This window comes from Lissotriton vulgaris, chromosome 9, assembly GCF_964263255.1.
Source record: "Lissotriton vulgaris chromosome 9, aLisVul1.2, whole genome shotgun sequence".
Lineage (NCBI taxonomy): Eukaryota > Metazoa > Chordata > Amphibia > Caudata > Salamandridae > Lissotriton > Lissotriton vulgaris.
Genome location: NC_141697.1, coordinates 882,824,896 through 882,848,950, shown reverse-complemented (window position 1 = coordinate 882,848,950; position 24,055 = coordinate 882,824,896). Strand labels below are relative to the sequence as shown.

The 24,055-nt window shown below is 41.3% G+C and overlaps 1 protein-coding gene across 1 annotated transcript in view; it reads left to right on the top strand.

Moving 5' to 3' along the window:
• EXOSC5 (exosome component 5) overlaps positions 1 to 24,055 on the top strand; it is a 235,397-nt gene that overhangs the window by 102,132 nt on the left and 109,210 nt on the right. Inside the window, exon 4 of the mRNA XM_086938631.1 lies at positions 3,976 to 4,116. Within this exon, the coding sequence (XP_086794757.1) occupies positions 3,976 to 4,116 (141 nt within the window). The remainder of the gene's footprint in view (positions 1 to 3,975; positions 4,117 to 24,055) is intronic.

Sequence of the window (24,055 nt, the reverse complement as noted above, 5' to 3'; positions counted from 1 at the left end):
GGTATGTCTTTCACATTTGGAAACTTTGACATTAATAAGTCTATTATAGCACCACACAGAGTAGTACTTAGTCCCACTAGGCGATAGGTGTGGCTAGTCTCACACCCGCTCTGCACTAGGATACCCTCCTGGGTGATCGCGCATTACACAAATCTCTATAGTATAATATTAAGAGTTATAGTTTTTTTTAACATGAACTTGGAACCATACTGTCCCTGCCCTGGCTACAGTGCCATTTCAACTACGAGGCAAAACAGTTAAGTGAGCTCAGACTGTAATGCTGCTCTATCTGCAAGAACCTATTATATCAAATGCGTTTTTGTACAGCTGGTATTCGGAAGTCCGGTATTTGAAGGAGATTTTATTTGCAATAGTAAAGAAAAAGGAGGATCAGTAAAATATAATCTTTGTCTAAGATAACACAATTTGGTTAAGCGGGGAAGCCACGATTTTTACAACTGTTCTGTTTTTTTGTAGACTAAATGTGTATCTGTTTCTCCATCCTTTTTACCCCCGATGCTGCTGCTTTGTTTTTGCCTCTGTGCATGTGGGTAGAAGAGCGAGGGTGGAGCCAGAAGCCACGTGAAAGCTCGGCTCGTCATGGGCTTGAGGTTCCCAAGAAACCTAGAGCTGAGCCAGAGCCAGGTTTCTGGCTCAATCGTACAGCCGCTCGCCCATCTCTAGCACCAGCTCTTGATCCCATCAGTGGGCCATTGGCGCAGCTTGCAACTCTTGCCAAATGTGTCCAGTGACCTTATGTCGCAACCTGTGTGTGGTGGCAGTACTGCACCCCTGGCTTAGCTTCACCACCTGAAAACAGCGTGGCTTTTTTCATTCAGTGTGATGATCTCCAGCGCGTGCGGGCATGAGAGGCAATAAACAGCTGTCACCGTTGATTTGGAGGAGGGTAATCAACCGTGAAAGCCGTTTTTATTGCTCGTGTAATGCCCTGCCGTCTGGGTTATTGCTACTGTCAGTGTGAGCGCGAGGACGGGGCTGATCTGCCGCGTGCCCAGCATCGTCGACCTCTGGATGCTCTGGCTGGTATCAGTGAAGCTTTCACATGTGGAGGATCCGCCATTACTGGCATTTGTCTGTCGTTCTTAGTAAGGCACAGTGCAGCTGCAGTTCGCTTGTATGTGCTGATTTGTTCGTATTTCCTGTATGCAGTCGGGTTTCTTTTGTATGTTGTTGTGTATTTTATGTATTTATTTATTTATTTTTAAAGTTTTATATACTGTGTGTTGCCTCAAAAACCTTTGTCTGACTCAATTTTTCTCCAAGACCGTTTCTCCAATCTTATATTACCCTCTTGCCATCAATTTCCCATCTCATTTCTGCATTCTCTTTGCTCCCTCTGTCCTCCATTTGGCTTTTTCCATTTTATTTCGGTTTATTTTCCTATGGCAGTTCTCTCGCTGGCACAGTATTTCTCATTCCTTCCTCGATGCGCCATCGGCCCCTCGTTTTCTTCAGTCTCTTGCTCCCCTCAGTCGTTACTTCCATCCCATTCCTCTGCCTTTATTTCCTTTTTATAGGTTTACATTTCTAAAATTTGCCAAATGGTGATTTATTTTATCATATAAAGTGCAAAGGTAAATAGATCAATTGCTCATGTGACGTGCATGGAATATATGCCTCGATTTGTGAGCTGTAGTTTGAAGGGGGTTGATAAGACATTCACTTTAGATCGTCCCCCAACATAACGATGACAAAAACCCTTCTTGACAGCGCACTGCTCCCAAGACATCTTCTTCCTGGAGTACATAAAGCCTAGGGGAAAGTTGTAAACATTCGGATCTGGTCAAGTAAGTCTCAAAGCTCATTATATCAACCACAAAAGCTCTTTTTGACACACTCTAAAGATCTACTCTTCCTGCTGTTTAGTAGGGCTAGGTGAATGATAGCATTTGGATCTGGAGGTTTCAGAGTTCCAAAATTCCAGTAACTATCTCTGAAGCGGAGCCCGTGATCCAGAGAGCATTGCGATTCGTACTGTACTATGATTTGTAGCGTGGTGCTAGTGAAGGATTGTTTGACGCTCCATATGCGGATTTTGGTGAAAACTAAATCCCTCACTTGGAAGGGAGCTCTGAGGTTTCATACAACACTGGCCTTTAACATTTTAACCCTCAATTGTCCATTTTGTTTAAAAGGCAGCATTAGAATATCTTTACAATATGTCTGTTGTAGTGTTTTGCAGTAGTTGAGAAAAAAATAATCACGGACCGATTATATCAAACCTGTTTCCTTGAATTTTATTAACATCTTCTCTTCTCTCAACCGCTCTCTCTGCAATCAACCTTTTCTCTCCTGACACTTACTGCATTCCTGATCTTTTTCCCCTCCTCCTCTTAGTCCCTTCTGTTTTTTTGTCTGAACCCTACTTTGTACGCCTTTAGCTCATTCTTTCTCCTTTTCTTTTGTCATGTGTTTTAGTTAGGTGCATGAAGAAATGCTGCCTTCTTCCACCATGTGCACATTTCTACATTGCCTTCCTTTTCTCGTAGTAACTTTTTACATACATTTGCGTGAGTGACAATACTGGATTTGTTTCTCTGAAGCTGCTTCAGTTATAGATTTCGATGTGAGACCATTATCACGAATCCTTGAACTTCAGGTACAAGGCTTAGACACATATTGTGCAAATGTCATTCAATTTTTCATTCATCGGGCTACATGGCTATCCATAGACCATAATAACAATGCTAGCCTGCCTGGGGACTCACATGGATGCTTTTCCGGGTTTAGGTAGAGGAGCGCTTTGCTGTTATTGCGAGGTCTGTGACCAAGACGGGAACTTAGTTTTTCCCTTCAGGTAACCAGGGTTGGATAATCCAGTTTGGGGATTCTTGGCAGAACTTACTCACACCCTAGTCACTTAGGTTAGGGACTGCATAGTAGGAGTACTCTGGAATGTCATATTGTTTTATATGTCTATTAACTGCCTTAGCACGATGGTGGTACTTTGTATTCTGTTCATTGTCTTAGTACTTCTTATAACTTTTATCTGTTTATTGATCATTGCAACAAATATATTTTATACAAGAATTACTTTGGTTCAATAAACATTGAAAAGTCCCACTGTATTCCTTATATATTTCTCAAAGAAGAAGAGAGCACAAGTGACTGAGCAAAAGGGTTCTTGATCTGTTACCAGGATTCCTGGGGGGTCAGGGTTGTCATGTTCAGTAGTTGCCAGAACCATCTGCTACCCACCTAGGTTCAGGAATACTAATGTTGGCACTGTGAGATAGCTGGCCTATAGGACAACGTATCCTGGGGGGGTGCATAGAACCAGTATGGCACCATCCCAACGGTTATGTCGTTCACAAACGCGCAATTCCTACTGTAGGGTGGAAACTACACCACGCTTTCTTTACCACCATGGTGCACCTGTTTAAAAATATTTATTTTCTATTTGTTTCTCCTCAGCATGCACTCCCTACCATGCCTACTTTCTGTTTAGGGTTGCGCTCAAAATTTAAACAGACAACTGCTGCTCTAGTTTCTCTGCCTTCTTTTCCATTTTGCTCTTTTCAATTTTTGGCATACATTTAAAATTTCGATTATTTTTGGATTTGTAAGTTCTGTGCTCATTTGACAGTTTTTTATTTTTTTATTTTTACAGCTTCAGCCGAGTCACAATACAGATGGTTTTACAGTTGGTTTTGTTATTTTGAATGTTCACTCAAGTTTCTTGTTAGAACTACACAGTACTGTTTTTTCACTCAGAATAACAGTGTACCATAATTTAATTTTTACTTCAGGGTCCCTGTTACTGCTGTTTATTTTCAAGGCTTTCTATAGCAGTCGTTTAAGACAGTGGTTCTGTCTGAATGAAACACTGAAAACCCAACACCAGGTAGCAGGGGCATAGGCATGAAGGGTAGATCGTTTTTTCCTGAGATAGTATGGCCAATGTGTAGAACTACCTGCCCGTTTAATTGTTTTTCCTAAGCGTCAACATCCCAGCTGCTCTCATGCTGCCTGAACGCTTCCTGCATGGGCTTGATGGATGCTGGCCTGCCCATGACGTCTCTGTTCTGTGGGATCACCTGTGCCATGGATCCAGATGGCAACATTCTGCTGGATCCCACTGCCAAGCAGGAAAAGGTGGGTGCCATTCTATCACAAAGTTCATATGTTCTGCTGGCATAAGAACTGACATATTAGTTGGTGGTGAGGTACAGTGAGGAAGATGTGTAAATATTTATATCTCCGCTGCTGTTGTTTTCGGATGCCTTTTTCCCTACCATCATAAATGACGCTTTGTAGACGAGGACTCATTAATAACAATAAAATATATTAATAAATAATAAAACAAATAATAATAAGATGTGTTTTCTTTAGAATTGGTGCGTTTTCAGCATCGGTACACACTTTTATACATCTTTTTTTTTTCTAGGCCTCTAGTAGCCTATATTTCCTTTCTGCTGCAAGTGAGTTGTTGTGCTGCTTTACTGCAAACAGGAATTTCTTTCAGTTTTGGTTTAATTATTTTCACATGGTGCTCTCAACTGTTGTTTAATTAAATCACAGTTCCAACGCCTTTAATATTCTGGTGTACATGCTTATGGAGAGAGTCTTATAGATATGCTTGGTGACTAGATATGCTGCTTGGTGTCTTATAGTGAGACCTGCAAGTGTGTGTGTGTTTTTTTTTTTGTGGGTAGATTCCAAAACGAAATCCCTTAGAGAAAGGGATGACAAATATCTAGCTGGAAAAAAAGCATCTTATCTGAGACTGGTGGGCCTTGAGTGACACGGCTTTGTATTTAAGAAAGTCAATCAAGGTCAGTTAGTGGAAGACCCTTTTGTACCTCTGGCACTACCATTCGTTTTCCTAATTTTGGGGATCAGGAAGGGAGTGGTAAGAACACAATACCACTGAATTTTAAGAGACCTGTGTTGTGACTTATGTATAACATAGTTTGCCACGCTGCTTATCGTGGTCAGCTCGAGGCATTGACGTCGCGTGACACGCATGGAATGTACGGGCTGTGCATTCGATGTGAGCCGAGCGACGATTGATGCTTAATGCAGTTAAAAGACGAAGCAGGTGAGGAGCCTCAGTGAAGGGAGAATAAATATTAACCTTTCATGGGATCTGGAGTGCATAGTTTATTTACCACATCATGTTTACTTTCCACTTGTTACCACTTGTCTAGCCCCTCGGCAGCAAGCATTAAGCCTTTCAGAAGTTAAGAATGAAACAAGAGGACGACCCTATGATCTCTTCACTGGGTCAACGCGTGCCTGATGACACTTTCACTGTCATGGCTTACTGATGACTGAGGTCCATATTTCCAGTACTTTCATCAGGCGAAGAATTAGACGCTTAGGTGGGCCCCTCTATACCTATCCTCTTTCCCAGTGCACGTTTTGTATTTTTCCACTCTTTCACAAACCTAGCTTCTTAGCAAGGTAATCCTGCAAAAACATGCAGAAAATCTTTGCCATTTAACTTCACGGGGATGTTTTTGGCAAGAGGTTGCGGGGCTCCTTTCCAAAGTGTCTCAGTTTTGGGAGAAGACTAGTCCTTGCATCAGCCAAAAGACTATAAGTTCCTTGGTGATGCCAGTCAAGTGAGGCACGGCTGCTCATACTTTGCTCTTAAAACATTTCCAGAAAAAACTCCAGGCTATACTTGTTTTGATTTTGCAGGTGAATGTTTGATATGAATTCCGTTGTAAAGCATACTTTTACCACAGGGTGACTTCTTGGCACCAAATAGTTTATTGTCTCCTTCAGCAATGAAGGCCACTTGACGCGGACCCATTTCTTGGCAGTTTATTCAGTTTAAACACTTAGTTCCTCATGTATTTCAGTGGGATGTGATAGGCGTTGAGCATTTGTAAGAGATGAACTCAACTAAACTGAAACCTTTTGTGATTCCGATAAAGGGGATAATAAAAGATCCATTGCATGGCTATTGTCCACCCAGACGTGCTTCCAAAACTTGCAGTCAGTGGCAGGGCTGGCCAGAGCAGGGGGAGGAGTGGTTTGCACTAACCAAGTGCTTGTGACTGTTTGGCCAAACAGCCATGCGCACTGTGCATGTTCCCCACCAGGTTGCAGTACAAAGCACAAGCTCCTGTCCCCATCTGAGCGCAGAACCACGATGCTCAGACCAATCACAGCGCAGAGTTTTGATTAGCTATGAGGGAGCCTGTGTGCCCGGGTGCTTCCTGCTGCCGGCCGCTCCAGGTAAGTCTTTTTTAGGTCTCGGCCTTGCGTACACTGCGCAGCAGTGTCGCGCAGCCGAGAAATTTTGATCTTCAGTACTGGGCTTTAACCCGCCTCTCTCTTCCATTGGCTAGCTCCATAAATGGAGCATAACCATTGGAAGAGAGATGTGTCAATCTTTGTGGGGTACATAAATGAATTTCGTAGGGCAACTGCACTCTGTAAACTCGGTTTCAAAGCGTTAGTTCGGTATGTGTGCTGTGTTGGTATGTAGCCTGCAAACTATAATGTATGAAGTATGTTTGGCCTGGTTGAGAACCAGGACACCAGCACGCACTACTAAATTTGCAATTTGATCGTTAATGCATTTATTTCAAATTTTATCAATGAATTAACTTAAATCAGCATAACATTTATATCCATGTTACGTTTGTTTGAAGTGCATATAGATAGGTCAACATATACATAACTATCATTTACTATGCATTAATGTATCACAGTGACAGTACATTTAATTCCACCCAATGCATTTCGGGGCGCGAGCCCCTTCGTCAGGGGTCTGTGAAAGTAAAAGAGAAGAGGAAAGAAAAGTAAAGGAATCGTATTACTGATGATGCACTATTATCAATAAGGATAGGTAATCAAGTTGTTGATGTTTCTTACCACAAACTCAATGAAGAAGTATACCAGTTACATTTCTAGATGAAGATCGAGAAGATCTATAAATGGAGGAAACTGCGTGTAAATATAGTCTTATATTATAAACAATGGGGTGTATTTATGAATACCGAATTGAAGGTAGAAATTACCTGTGTACTTGGGTAGAAAGGGTCTCTGAAAATAACAGAGTAGTGAGAGGCGGAGTTAGGGGTGAGGAACATGGATTGTTTAAATATCCACAGCGTGTAAATATAGTCTTTTATTATAAACAATGGGGTGTATATACGAATACTGAATAGAAGGTAAAAATTACCTGTATACTTGGGTAGAAAGAGTCTCTGAAAGTAACAGAATAGTACGAGGCGGGGTTAGGGGTGAGAAACATGGATTGTATAGATATCCACAACATGGAGTGAAGTTCATCATAAAATAAATATCTGAGCGACCTCACCTTATGAATGTTGACTTTAACGTGTGGAGCCTATGCGAAAATAAAAAGGAATAATAAAAGGTCGGCGTTTATAAAATAGTGGCTGAAAACGAGAACTCCAAAAAATATCAGGGTTTACCTGTGAGTCCTAAGAGCGGCGCTTCGGACTCAGCGGGTGCTCGACAAAGTGAAGAGACCTGCCAAGAAAGATATGCAAAGTATAGCTTAAGAATTAGCTCAGCGTGCGATTCTAATGAGATCGCTTTGTGATTTACGAGCTAAACGCGAAGTTTAAGAACGAGTCTTACCGGAGTAGGGTGTTGAAGAATCCCGTCTCGGCGTCTTAGCTGGCGTGGCGACTAGCGTATATATGACAACAATAAGTCCTTCTTTTAATGGGAAGTGGAACTATTGGGAAAAATGAAAAGCGGACTATGTCGCGGAGCAGCGAACATTAGGGAATAGAATATGGTGTTGCCGTATATAGAATAAACGCGTGTCGGAAAACTAACGGCTGCGAGGTGAAAAACCGTGTAGCTACGAATTACATTAGATGTCGTATAGGACATTTATTTACTGATGAACTATCGCACTGGCGCTTGCATTGAGCGCCATCTTGGAGTGGTGTCTGCGAGGAAAAACATGATATGTTTTAATGAAAAGTACTTAGTGGGAAAAGATTTTATGGGGATAGGGGGGTGACAATGTCAGTATTGTGAATTTTATATAGCACTGAAATAGTAGAGGTAGGGGAAAAGAAAAATGGAAAGAAAATACAAATCATAAGGTGCAGTATGGTTGGAGTTCACTATATAGGCGTATCATTAACATTTAAATACTGGTTGACAATTACAGTTGTTGATTAAAGATAATATGCAATCAATGTCTCCTGCCTATTTCCATTCTGAGACCAGGAATTATACTTCATCTAGGTAGGTCATTTTCTTGAATTGAATGAAGAGGATAGTGTTGTGGGGACATGAAGGTAACCTTAGAAAGTAGTAACTAGTTGGTGATTTAGGGAAAGGGCTTTATTGAGAGTATATGCTACTGTATGTGATGGGTCTATAATCTGAAGTATTGCTTGAGAGTGTGGAAGTTTGCAGTAGATCAAGTTGAGGTACCTATAAGAAACATAGTAGATCCAGTTTATCATTCAAACCCTTCGGGGTAAGGGTTTGAAGTCGTCGAATCCAGTAAGTCTCTCTTTGAAGTAGCATTTTGGCATTGTCTATGCCCAGTCTTTGAGGAACAGTCTCAATGATTTGGAATCTCAATTGGGCAATCGAATGCCCTGTTTCCATCCAATGTTTCGCAAGAGGGGAAGTCAAATTTTTATTGTGGATGCGACTTTTGTGTTCTGTCAGCCTAAGTTTCAATTTGCGGTCAGTTTTGCCGACATATAATAATCCGCAAGGGCATTTTATGGAGTAGACCACGTGCTCCGAGTTGCAATTTGTTGTGTGCCTTAACTGTATTTTTTCACCCGTATGTGGGTGTAATAGAGTGTCTCCTAGGATGACGTTGTTACAGTTTTTACAGTTAAAACACTTTTGGGTTCCTTTGTGAGTCTTTTTTGATGTAGTTTCGTCGATGTTGGGTTTATTTAAGAGTTCTTTAAGGTTTTGTGACCTTTTATATGCGAACAATGGTTTATCTTGGAAAAGTGTTTCAAAGTCTTTTTCAGCTGTTATGATTTCCCATCTTTTGCAGATTATCCTTTGTATGTCTTTTGAGGCGGATGAGTACTTTGACACGAATACCATTCTTTTATTATTGATTTTCATCTTCTTTTGTAGCAAATTTTGCCTAGGTGTGCTTTTCACTTTTTCAAGATGAGTCTCAAGCAATTTCTCAGGGTAACCCCTTTCGAGATATCTTTGTCTTTGTTGTTCCAAACTTCTCATGCAATCAGTCTCGTTGGATGATATTCTTTTAATTCTCATAAATTGAGAGATTGGAAGGTTGTTTATGAGATGGGTGGGGTGAAAACTCTCATAGAGTAGTGCTGTGTTTCTGTCTGTTTCTTTTTTGAATAATTTCGTTTGAATTGACCCATTGTGAAGTTCCACAAGAACGTCCAGGAATGGAAGTGCTGTGTCGCTGATATTGTGAGTGAATTGTATGCGTGGGTTGGCTAGGTTCAGACTCGCGATGTTCTGTAGTAGTTCTGCGACCGAGCGTTTCCATATGATGAATATGTCATCAATATATCGCTTATAGTAGACTGTCCCAGCTTGCCATGTAGGGTCTTCCAATATATAGTCTAGCTCGAATTTCGCCATGAAAATATTGGCATAAACGCAGGCTCCTGGAAATCCCATGGCCGTTCCCGTTTGCTGAATGTAAAAATTTTCTTTCCAAACAAAGTAGTTGTTCAGAAGGCAGAATTCAAGTAATTGCAGTATGAGGTATTTTAGTTCTTCAGAAATTTCTGATCTCAATAATGCCCATTCCATCGCTTCTATCCCTTGTTTGTGGGGAATGGATGTGTACAGTGAGGTAACATCAATGGAACACAGTGTCCAGTCTTCGTTGTCAACCTTTTGTATGTTTGTTAAACTCCTCAAGAAGTCTGATGTGTCTTCTATGTAGGTAATCCATTTTTGCATAAATGGTTGCATGTGAGCGTCTATGTAGATTCCTGGATTTTCAAAAATCGAAGAGCAGCCTGACACAATTGGTCTGAAGGGAGGGTTTTCTAGATTTTTGTGAACTTTCGGGAGAAAGTATATTTTGGGTCTTCGTGGATGAGGTTGTTGAAGGTAGCGTTTAGTCGAGTTATCAATCCAGTTGAGTTCTTCTGCTTTATCCAGAATATTGTCAAGACTTTTGGACATGTTCATGGTTGGGTCTTGTTCTAAATTGATGTACGTTTTGGTGTCATGTACGTGTTCGTCACCTTTTTGTGTGTAGAAGGTGGAATCCATAAGGACTAGAGCACCCCCTTTATCAGCTCTTTGAAATGTCAAATCTTTGTTGTTGGCTAGTCTTTGAAGAGCACTATATTCCGCTCTAGTGAGGTTTCTGTTTTTCCTTTTGAATTGGATGTTGTTTATATCCGCCTTTACTAGATTTTCGAATGTATCGAGAGTTTTGTGAGACATAGGTGGCATGAAATTGCTCTTAGGTTTGAATCGTCTGTCCGTTTCTGGGCTGTCTGTTGTTGGGTTTAGGACTGTAAAGAAGTATTGTAACCTTAGAATTCTCATAAATTTGAAGAGTGATACCTCCGTTTCAAGGGTATTCGTGTGGTACGTGGTTACAAATGATGTGCCTTTGTTCAGTATCTTTTTTTCAAAGTCAGATAGAGTATAGTGTGAAATATTTATTATGAGATTTTGGTCTGGCTTCTCAACCCTGTTTTTTTCAGTGACTCTCTGTCCTTCTCCCGTTGTTTTTCTCTTTCCTTTTCCTCTTCTCGATTTTTTTCGGTTGTTGTAGAGGAAGTTTCTGGGGGTTTGCTTGGTGGTGGGTCCGTTGCTAAAAAAGGAGTCGGTGGTTGTTCAGTAACGGTACTACTGGAATCAGAGGGTTGCACTGCAGGTTTTTGTGCTTGTGTGGTTCCTATTGGTTGTCTCCTTGTACTAACTTCGCTATCTGAAACTACGCTCTCATCCGAGGAGGTTGGTTGTTGTCTTATGTTGCTATTGAATCGTCGTTTAGCATACACTTCTGCCCATGTGTAGGCCTCATTTAATTTATAGTCAATGGTGTCGCGTTTGAATTTACGTAGCTTGACTTCTTCTAATTCTTTACCATACTTATCCAGTCGTGTGTTGATGTCTTCTAGTGTTCTACCCCATACATCATCTTCAATTCTTTCGGATAAATCACGTTTGAGGTTATGTATTTCCTCTTCTAAGTCTGCTATCGTCTTTGCCAATTCTTCAACTAGTAGAAGTATCAGATCGAGGGAACATTTATTGAGAATTTCGAACCATTTCTCCATGAACTTGGGGTTGTTGTTCAATTTGTATAGCATAGGTCTTATAGCTAGTCTAAGTCCTCTGGGTATACGCTTGACTCGATGGTACTGGATAAGAGTTGTTGCGTGTAGACGTTGGTTTAGTTCTCGCCTGGTTAGATATTCCAATTGCTTGAGTTGTTGTGTTATTGTACCTCCTTGTGCATCAAAAGTTTTGGATTCCTTTATAAGTTTGTAAATTTGGTTGGCATCTTCAACAGTGTAGACCTTGGTGTTGGCCCTGTTGTCTGTGATGGCCGCAATTGATTCGAACGACATTTTAATATTGTTTGGTGCTAGTACCCTATGGTTGCAGTGAAGTACATAAATGAATTTCGTAGGGCAACTGCACTCTGTAAACTCGGTTTCAAAGCGTTAGTTCGGTATGTGTGCTGTGTTGGTATGTAGCCTGCAAACTATAATGTATGAAGTATGTTTGGCCTGGTTGAGAACCAGGACACCAGCACGCACTACTAAATTTGCAATTTGATCGTTAATGCATTTATTTCAAATTTTATCAATGAATTAACTTAAATCAGCATAACATTTATATCCATGTTACGTTTGTTTGAAGTGCATATAGATAGGTCAACATATACATAACTATCATTTACTATGCATTAATGTATCACAGTGACAGTACATTTAATTCCACCCAATGCATTTCGGGGCGCGAGCCCCTTCGTCAGGGGTCTGTGAAAGTAAAAGAGAAGAGGAAAGAAAAGTAAAGGAATCGTATTACTGATGATGCACTATTATCAATAAGGATAGGTAATCAAGTTGTTGATGTTTCTTACCACAAACTCAATGAAGAAGTATACCAGTTACATTTCTAGATGAAGATCGAGAAGATCTATAAATGGAGGAAACTGCGTGTAAATATAGTCTTATATTATAAACAATGGGGTGTATTTATGAATACCGAATTGAAGGTAGAAATTACCTGTGTACTTGGGTAGAAAGGGTCTCTGAAAATAACAGAGTAGTGAGAGGCGGAGTTAGGGGTGAGGAACATGGATTGTTTAAATATCCACAGCGTGTAAATATAGTCTTTTATTATAAACAATGGGGTGTATATACGAATACTGAATAGAAGGTAAAAATTACCTGTATACTTGGGTAGAAAGAGTCTCTGAAAGTAACAGAATAGTACGAGGCGGGGTTAGGGGTGAGAAACATGGATTGTATAGATATCCACAACATGGAGTGAAGTTCATCATAAAATAAATATCTGAGCGACCTCACCTTATGAATGTTGACTTTAACGTGTGGAGCCTATGCGAAAATAAAAAGGAATAATAAAAGGTCGGCGTTTATAAAATAGTGGCTGAAAACGAGAACTCCAAAAAATATCAGGGTTTACCTGTGAGTCCTAAGAGCGGCGCTTCGGACTCAGCGGGTGCTCGACAAAGTGAAGAGACCTGCCAAGAAAGATATGCAAAGTATAGCTTAAGAATTAGCTCAGCGTGCGATTCTAATGAGATCGCTTTGTGATTTACGAGCTAAACGCGAAGTTTAAGAACGAGTCTTACCGGAGTAGGGTGTTGAAGAATCCCGTCTCGGCGTCTTAGCTGGCGTGGCGACTAGCGTATATATGACAACAATAAGTCCTTCTTTTAATGGGAAGTGGAACTATTGGGAAAAATGAAAAGCGGACTATGTCGCGGAGCAGCGAACATTAGGGAATAGAATATGGTGTTGCCGTATATAGAATAAACGCGTGTCGGAAAACTAACGGCTGCGAGGTGAAAAACCGTGTAGCTACGAATTACATTAGATGTCGTATAGGACATTTATTTACTGATGAACTATCGCACTGGCGCTTGCATTGAGCGCCATCTTGGAGTGGTGTCTGCGAGGAAAAACATGATATGTTTTAATGAAAAGTACTTAGTGGGAAAAGATTTTATGGGGATAGGGGGGTGACAATGTCAGTATTGTGAATTTTATATAGCACTGAAATAGTAGAGGTAGGGGAAAAGAAAAATGGAAAGAAAATACAAATCATAAGGTGCAGTATGGTTGGAGTTCACTATATAGGCGTATCATTAACATTTAAATACTGGTTGACAATTACAGTTGTTGATTAAAGATAATATGCAATCAATGTCTCCTGCCTATTTCCATTCTGAGACCAGGAATTATACTTCATCTAGGTAGGTCATTTTCTTGAATTGAATGAAGAGGATAGTGTTGTGGGGACATGAAGGTAACCTTAGAAAGTAGTAACTAGTTGGTGATTTAGGGAAAGGGCTTTATTGAGAGTATATGCTACTGTATGTGATGGGTCTATAATCTGAAGTATTGCTTGAGAGTGTGGAAGTTTGCAGTAGATCAAGTTGAGGTACCTATAAGAAACATAGTAGATCCAGTTTATCATTCAAACCCTTCGGGGTAAGGGTTTGAAGTCGTCGAATCCAGTAAGTCTCTCTTTGAAGTAGCATTTTGGCATTGTCTATGCCCAGTCTTTAAGGAACAGTCTCAATGATTTGGAATCTCAATTGGGCAATCGAATGCCCTGTTTCCATCCAAACATTGGATGGAAACAGGGCATTCGATTGCCCAATTGAGATTCCAAATCATTGAGACTGTTCCTCAAAGACTGGGCATAGACAATGCCAAAATGCTACTTCAAAGAGAGACTTACTGGATTCGACGACTTCAAACCCTTACCCCGAAGGGTTTGAATGATAAACTGGATCTACTATGTTTCTTATAGGTACCTCAACTTGATCTACTGCAAACTTCCACACTCTCAAGCAATACTTCAGATTATAGACCCATCACATACAGTAGCATATACTCTCAATAAAGCCCTTTCCCTAAATCACCAACTAGTTACTACTTTCTAAGGTTACCTTCATGTCCCCACAACACTATCCTCTTCATTCAATTCAAGAAAATGACCTACCTAGATGAAGTATAATTCCTGGTCTCAGAATGGAAATAGGCAGGAGACATTGATTACATATTATCTTTAATCAACAACTGTAATTGTCAACCAGTATTTAAATGTTAATGATACGCCTATATAGTGAACTCCAACCATACTGCACCTTATGATTTGTATTTTCTTTCCATTTTTCTTTTCCCCTACCTCTACTATTTCAGTGCTATATAAAATTCACAATACTGACATTGTCACCCCCCTATCCCCATAAAATCTTTTCCCACTAAGTACTTTTCATTAAAACATATCATGTTTTTCCTCGCAGACACCACTCCAAGATGGCGCTCAATGCAAGCGCCAGTGCGATAGTTCATCAGTAAATAAATGTCCTATACGACATCTAATGTAATTCGTAGCTACACGGTTTTTCACCTCGCAGCCGTTAGTTTTCCGACACGCGTTTATTCTATATACGGCAACACCATATTCTATTCCCTAATGTTCGCTGCTCCGCGACATAGTCCGCTTTTCATTTTTCCCAATAGTTCCACTTCCCATTAAAAGAAGGACTTATTGTTGTCATATATACGCTAGTCGCCACGCCAGCTAAGACGCCGAGACGGGATTCTTCAACACCCTACTCCGGTAAGACTCGTTCTTAAACTTCGCGTTTAGCTCGTAAATCACAAAGCGATCTCATTAGAATCGCACGCTGAGCTAATTCTTAAGCTATACTTTGCATATCTTTCTTGGCAGGTCTCTTCACTTTGTCGAGCACCCGCTGAGTCCGAAGCGCCGCTCTTAGGACTCACAGGTAAACCCTGATATTTTTTGGAGTTCTCGTTTTCAGCCACTATTTTATAAACGCCGACCTTTTATTATTCCTTTTTATTTTCGCATAGGCTCCACACGTTAAAGTCAACATTCATAAGGTGAGGTCGCTCAGATATTTATTTTATGATGAACTTCACTCCATGTTGTGGATATCTATACAATCCATGTTTCTCACCCCTAACCCCGCCTCGTACTATTCTGTTACTTTCAGAGACTCTTTCTACCCAAGTATACAGGTAATTTTTACCTTCTATTCAGTATTCGTATATACACCCCATTGTTTATAATAAAAGACTATATTTACACGCTGTGGATATTTAAACAATCCATGTTCCTCACCCCTAACTCCGCCTCTCACTACTCTGTTATTTTCAGAGACCCTTTCTACCCAAGTACACAGGTAATTTCTACCTTCAATTCGGTATTCATAAATACACCCCATTGTTTATAATATAAGACTATATTTACACGCAGTTTCCTCCATTTATAGATCTTCTCGATCTTCATCTAGAAATGTAACTGGTATACTTCTTCATTGAGTTTGTGGTAAGAAACATCAACAACTTGATTACCTATCCTTACTGATAATAGTGCATCATCAGTAATACGATTCCTTTACTTTTCTTTCCTCTTCTCTTTTACTTTCACAGACCCCTGACGAAGGGGCTCGCGCCCCGAAATGCATTGGGTGGAATTAAATGTACTGTCACTGTGATACATTAATGCATAGTAAATGATAGTTATGTATATGTTGACCTATCTATATGCACTTCAAACAAACGTAACATGGATATAAATGTTATGCTGATTTAAGTTAATTCATTGATAAAATTTGAAATAAATGCATTAACGATCAAATTGCAAATTTAGTAGTGCGTGCTGGTGTCCTGGTTCTCAACCAGGCCAAACATACTTCATACATTATAGTTTGCAGGCTACATACCAACACAGCACACATACCGAACTAACGCTTTGAAACCGAGTTTACAGAGTGCAGTTGCCCTACGAAATTCATTTATGTACTTCACTGCAACCATAGGGTACTAGCACCAAACAATATTAAAATGTCGTTCGAATCAATTGCGGCCATCACAGACAACAGGGCCAACACCAAGGTCTACACTGTTGAAGATGCCAACCAAATTTACAAACTTATAAAGGAATCCAAAACTTTTGATGCACAAGGAGGTACAATAACACAACAACTCAAGCAATTGGAATATCTAACCAGGCGAGAACTAAACCAACGTCTACACGCAACAACTCTTATCCAGTACCATCGAGTCAAGCGTATACCCAGAGGACTTAGACTAGCTATAAGACCTATGCTATACAGATTGAACAACAACCCCAAGTTCATGGAGAAATGGTTCGAAATTCTCAATAAATGTTCCCTCGATCTGATACTTCTACTAGTTGAAGAATTGGCAAAGACGATAGCAGACTTAGAAGAGGAAATACATAACCTCAAACGCGATTTATCCGAAAGAATTGAAGATGATGTATGGGGTAGAACACTAGAAGACATCAACACACGACTGGATAAGTATGGTAAAGAATTAGAAGAAGTCAAGCTACGTAAATTCAAACGCGACACCATTGACTATAAATTAAATGAGGCCTACACATGGGCAGAAGTGTATGCTAAACGACGATTCAATAGCAACATAAGACAACAACCAACCTCCTCGGATGAGAGCGTAGTTTCAGATAGCGAAGTTAGTACAAGGAGACAACCAATAGGAACCACACAAGCACAAAAACCTGCAGTGCAACCCTCTGATTCCAGTAGTACCGTTACTGAACAACCACCGACTCCTTTTTTAGCAACGGACCCACCACCAAGCAAACCCCCAGAAACTTCCTCTACAACAACCGAAAAAAATCGAGAAGAGGAAAAGGAAAGAGAAAAACAACGGGAGAAGGACAGAGAGTCACTGAAAAAAACAGGGTTGAGAAGCCAGACCAAAATCTCATAATAAATATTTCACACTATACTCTATCTGACTTTGAAAAAAAGATACTGAACAAAGGCACATCATTTGTAACCACGTACCACACGAATACCCTTGAAACGGAGGTATCACTCTTCAAATTTATGAGAATTCTAAGGTTACAATACTTCTTTACAGTCCTAAACCCAACAACAGACAGCCCAGAAACGGACAGACGATTCAAACCTAAGAGCAATTTCATGCCACCTATGTCTCACAAAACTCTCGATACATTCGAAAATCTAGTAAAGGCGGATATAAACAACATCCAATTCAAAAGGAAAAACAGAAACCTCACTAGAGCGGAATATAGTGCTCTTCAAAGACTAGCCAACAACAAAGATTTGACATTTCAAAGAGCTGATAAAGGGGGTGCTCTAGTCCTTATGGATTCCACCTTCTACACACAAAAAGGTGACGAACACGTACATGACACCAAAACGTACATCAATTTAGAACAAGACCCAACCATGAACATGTCCAAAAGTCTTGACAATATTCTGGATAAAGCAGAAGAACTCAACTGGATTGATAACTCGACTAAACGCTACCTTCAACAACCTCATCCACGAAGACCCAAAATATACTTTCTCCCGAAAGTTCACAAAAATCTAGAAAACCCTCCCTTCAGACCAATTGTGTCAGGCTGCTCTTCGATTTTTGAAAATCCAGGAATCTACATAGACGCTCACATGCAACCATTTATGCAAAAATGGATTACCTACATAGAAGACACATCAGACTTCTTGAGGAGTTTAACAAACATACAAAAGGTTGACAACGAAGACTGGACACTGTGTTCCATTGATGTTACCTCACTGTACACATCCATTCCCCACAAACAAGGGATAGAAGCGATGGAATGGGCATTATTGAGATCAGAAATTTCTGAAGAACTAAAATACCTCATACTGCAATTACTTGAATTCTGCCTTCTGAACAACTACTTTGTTTGGAAAGAAAATTTTTACATTCAGCAAACGGGAACGGCCATGGGATTTCCAGGAGCCTGCGTTTATGCCAATATTTTCATGGCGAAATTCGAGCTAGACTATATATTGGAAGACCCTACATGGCAAGCTGGGACAGTCTACTATAAGCGATATATTGATGACATATTCATCATATGGAAACGCTCGGTCGCAGAACTACTACAGAACATCGCGAGTCTGAACCTAGCCAACCCACGCATACAATTCACTCACAATATCAGCGACACAGCACTTCCATTCCTGGACGTTCTTGTGGAACTTCACAATGGGTCAATTCAAACGAAATTATTCAAAAAAGAAACAGACAGAAACACAGCACTACTCTATGAGAGTTTTCACCCCACCCATCTCATAAACAACCTTCCAATCTCTCAATTTATGAGAATTAAAAGAATATCATCCAACGAGACTGATTGCATGAGAAGTTTGGAACAACAAAGACAAAGATATCTCGAAAGGGGTTACCCTGAGAAATTGCTTGAGACTCATCTTGAAAAAGTGAAAAGCACACCTAGGCAAAATTTGCTACAAAAGAAGATGAAAATCAATAATAAAAGAATGGTATTCGTGTCAAAGTACTCATCCGCCTCAAAAGACATACAAAGGATAATCTGCAAAAGATGGGAAATCATAACAGCTGAAAAAGACTTTGAAACACTTTTCCAAGATAAACCATTGTTCGCATATAAAAGGTCACAAAACCTTAAAGAACTCTTAAATAAACCCAACATCGACGAAACTACATCAAAAAAGACTCACAAAGGAACCCAAAAGTGTTTTAACTGTAAAAACTGTAACAACGTCATCCTAGGAGACACTCTATTACACCCACATACGGGTGAAAAAATACAGTTAAGGCACACAACAAATTGCAACTCGGAGCACGTGGTCTACTCCATAAAATGCCCTTGCGGATTATTATATGTCGGCAAAACTGACCGCAAATTGAAACTTAGGCTGACAGAACACAAAAGTCGCATCCGCAATAAAAATTTGACTTCCCCTCTTGCGAAACATTGGATGGAAACAGGGCATTCGATTGCCCAATTGAGATTCCAAATCATTGAGACTGTTCCTCAAAGACTGGGCATAGACAATGCCAAAATGCTACTTCAAAGAGAGACTTACTGGATTCGACGACTTCAAACCCTTACCCCGAAGGGTTTGAATGATAAACTGGATCTACTATGTTTCTTATAGGTACCTCAACTTGATCTACTGCAAACTTCCACACTCTCAAGCAATACATTAGATTATAGACCCATCACATACAGTAGCATATACTCTCAATAAAGCCCTTTCCCTAAATCACCAACTAGTTACTACTTTCTAAGGTTACCTTCATGTCCCCACAACACTATCCTCTTCATTCAATTCAAGAAAATGACCTACCTAGATGAAGTATAATTCCTGGTCTCAGAATGGAAATAGGCAGGAGACATTGATTGCATATTATCTTTAATCAACAACTGTAATTGTCAACCAGTATTTAAATGTTAATGATACGCCTATATAGTGAACTCCAACCATACTGCACCTTATGATTTGTATTTTCTTTCCATTTTTCTTTTCCCCTACCTCTACTATTTCAGTGCTATATAAAATTCACAATACTGACATTGTCACCCCCCTATCCCCATAAAATCTTTTCCCACTAAGTACTTTTCATTAAAACATATCATGTTTTTCCTCGCAGACACCACTCCAAGATGGCGCTCAATGCAAGCGCCAGTGCGATAGTTCATCAGTAAATAAATGTCCTATACGACATCTAATGTAATTCGTAGCTACACGGTTTTTCACCTCGCAGCCGTTAGTTTTCCGACACGCGTTTATTCTATATACGGCAACACCATATTCTATTCCCTAATGTTCGCTGCTCCGCGACATAGTCCGCTTTTCATTTTTCCCAATAGTTCCACTTCCCATTAAAAGAAGGACTTATTGTTGTCATATATACGCTAGTCGCCACGCCAGCTAAGACGCCGAGACGGGATTCTTCAACACCCTACTCCGGTAAGACTCGTTCTTAAACTTCGCGTTTAGCTCGTAAATCACAAAGCGATCTCATTAGAATCGCACGCTGAGCTAATTCTTAAGCTATACTTTGCATATCTTTCTTGGCAGGTCTCTTCACTTTGTCGAGCACCCGCTGAGTCCGAAGCGCCGCTCTTAGGACTCACAGGTAAACCCTGATATTTTTTGGAGTTCTCGTTTTCAGCCACTATTTTATAAACGCCGACCTTTTATTATTCCTTTTTATTTTCGCATAGGCTCCACACGTTAAAGTCAACATTCATAAGGTGAGGTCGCTCAGATATTTATTTTATGATGAACTTCACTCCATGTTGTGGATATCTATACAATCCATGTTTCTCACCCCTAACCCCGCCTCGTACTATTCTGTTACTTTCAGAGACTCTTTCTACCCAAGTATACAGGTAATTTTTACCTTCTATTCAGTATTCGTATATACACCCCATTGTTTATAATAAAAGACTATATTTACACGCTGTGGATATTTAAACAATCCATGTTCCTCACCCCTAACTCCGCCTCTCACTACTCTGTTATTTTCAGAGACCCTTTCTACCCAAGTACACAGGTAATTTCTACCTTCAATTCGGTATTCATAAATACACCCCATTGTTTATAATATAAGACTATATTTACACGCAGTTTCCTCCATTTATAGATCTTCTCGATCTTCATCTAGAAATGTAACTGGTATACTTCTTCATTGAGTTTGTGGTAAGAAACATCAACAACTTGATTACCTATCCTTATTGATAATAGTGCATCATCAGTAATACGATTCCTTTACTTTTCTTTCCTCTTCTCTTTTACTTTCACAGACCCCTGACGAAGGGGCTCGCGCCCCGAAATGCATTGGGTGGAATTAAATGTACTGTCACTGTGATACATTAATGCATAGTAAATGATAGTTATGTATATGTTGACCTATCTATATGCACTTCAAACAAACGTAACATGGATATAAATGTTATGCTGATTTAAGTTAATTCATTGATAAAATTTGAAATAAATGCATTAACGATCAAATTGCAAATTTAGTAGTGCGTGCTGGTGTCCTGGTTCTCAACCAGGCCAAACATACTTCAATCTTTGTGGGAGCAGATTCGTGGGTGTTTCTGTCTTTTTTTTTTAAGCCCTGCCCCCTTTGTTTCGTGGGCGATTGTGGGCGTTTACTTTAAAAAAAAAAATTTTTAGATGGATGTTTTTCGTCATTGCTAACCTCGTCCTTGTCCCGTGTTGCTGTATTCTGCCCCTCTCCTGCTGTCCGTCCTCCCTCCCGCTGTCCGTCCGTCCTCCCTCCCGCTGCCCGAGTCTCCGTTCCCGCCCCCCCTCCCCCTGACCCCCTACAGAAATACAAACCTACACATAGAGCAGAGAACCAAGTGTAAAAGCACTCACTGTGGTGACGTATACAAGGATGCGTTCTTTGATGTCTCCCCGTGAAGCCTGTCCAGGAGCCTGGATCCGGGAGCCCCGAAGTCCTTGAACGCTTTCCAAGAGCCGGAGTCAGCTGTTCAGAGGCAGCCCTCTCCGCAGGGCAGGGTGGGGGAGGCTCGGCTTGCACCGGGCACAGCTTCTAGGTCTGTCCGCCCCTCCGGACAGAGCGGGGGCAGCCGGCCGCGCCAGGGGCTCAGAGGTCATTGCCAACGGCGAAGACAAACCCCAGCCCCAGAGATGCACAACCTGGAGAGGCGGAGCAGGGACCGGGATGAGCGCACGGGGGCTGCAGGGTGCCCCGGGCCAGCGCGAGGCTCGGATCCGCACACCCTCGCAGCCCGGGCACGAGAGAGGGGGCTCCCAGCACGGACAGCAGCAGCCAGGGAGGCAGGAGCCAGGCACAGAGGGCTGCAGGCTGGGAGCCCGGCGCAGCAGACATGCACAATGAGCTGCCGAGCTATTGTAAAGGTGTATGTATACATATATTACAGAGGAAGGGCAGGCGCCATGTACATTAATCACCGCGTATTCGCACATATGCATGCATTAGTTAGGCAGACTGTGCGTGCGAGCAGGTGTGCCCTTCCGCGCCTGGCGCACGTGTGCACTGGTTACTGAAATCTGCATCAGTAATTAATAAGGCATCTCTTCAGTACACTGATCCGGGCGCGGCGCGAGCGCACTGACACCTTGCACAGATCTGCATAATTACTTAGGGTGGTTCCGGCTGCGGGCATGCGCGCAGTCAAAGTTAGTGCATATGCGCACTGATTTGGGAAATCTGCATCGGTAATTAATAATGCACCTGTACAGAGACCCGAACCGGTAATAGGAAGCCGGCGTGCATTCACCAATAACAATACGCATCTGTGTACTTATTTATAATGCATGCACCCACGGATGAGGTCCTTCGCGGCAGGATACTCCGGCAGTAATTGAGCACGTTACAAAACAGCATAACATAACATAACATAACATAACGTATATATGCTAGTAGGTACTATATCTATGCCTATTATCTAGTGCATTAATCACTTGAAGGCATCTGGCAATAACAGAGTAACTGTTTGCTGCACGGACACATAGAGGGGCGTGCCTGAGTGCGTCTATAGTAATGATATGCCATAATCTGCACATGTTAGTCCGCACTGGTTTGCATGCATCCGCCGCTGGGGTACAATGTATATGCCTATGTATTAGTTACTTAGACATGCATCTGTGAAAAAAGATAGACCCTGCCATTGCACTGGGAAGGGTGTGCGTGGGTTTTTGATATTGACATGCACAGAGGTGCGCGCATTATTACGGGGAGTATGCGTGCCTCGCCCATTGGGGTGCAGGTATTTGTACTATTAGTAGCTATACGTGCGCATTCTTTAATCATTTAAATATGCACCTGTAATTGAAAGCCTGCCTGTCACTGCATTGACCAGGAGAAGTGTGTGTGCGGACATTAATAATACAAACGCTATGCGTGGCTTTGCACACATTCACTATGCGTGTGCCCACTGTTCGGTGTAGACCTATTCAGAACCAGGGGCGGTATGCATGCATGCGTCACTGAAATACACCTATTGTGAAAAGTGTAATTACTGGCCCCCCTGCGTGGAGAAGGGGCGGTGAGCAGTATGCACCATGTAATACTGTGGGAGTGCACTCATGGCCGGGGCAGAGTGTGTGTATATCTCACGCGGGTGTATGGGGGTGCGTACAATAGTCGCAGGGGGGGTCACATTATTTCAGGTTCAATTTGCCCACAAGTCTGTGGCTCCAAGATATACAGAACCACGTCACATGACACGTGGTCTGTGCACCGTCCTGGGCAGAGCCACGTTTGTCCCCAGCCGACCCTGCACACAATACCCGGGTGGGCACGTGCCCCTTCATGAAAGGGACACCTCTGGCCATTCAGTTTGGACACACGTGCAGGCATTTCCTAGCGCGCTGCACACCCGCACCAGGGCCTTCCGGTGTGTATGTGTACTGTCATCACTCGTGGATGTAAAGGACTCTGCACATCTGTCACATATATCGCCTCCCCTCCCCGATGATGGAGGGGGAGGGGCACCCCGTATACATTTATCACCATAGACAACAACGTTTTGTCCATTCATCTCCGGGCTGCCGACAGGCAGGAGGGTAGCGGAGACCCACGCACGACCGACGGTTGTGTAGATAGATGATATGAGGGCGTTTACTTTCATTAACTAAGACTTCAGGCCGCATCTGTCAATTACTGATACTAAGGTGTATGCATAGATAATGGCCGAGTGTGAACAGACTAATTAATAGTATTCCGGTCACCTTTATAAAACAATATTAAATGACCGAAAATCAATAGATCCTTTATCGGATATGAGCATATAACACATACCAATATTGGGTGTGTGCATATATTATGAAAAGAAAGAGGGAGATACATACATAAAATAGATTTAGCGTTTGCACATTTCAGATATCAGTCGTAGGGCCGCAGATGAATACCTTTCCTTAAAGAATATTGAAATACATACATATAGAATGTTTTTAAAAAATGTCATTTTAAAGTAAAAATTAAGAGTTTTCAAGACATCAAGGCGCTGTTTTGTGTGCCGCCCTCCTCTTTGGATGCAAAAACCACAGGTG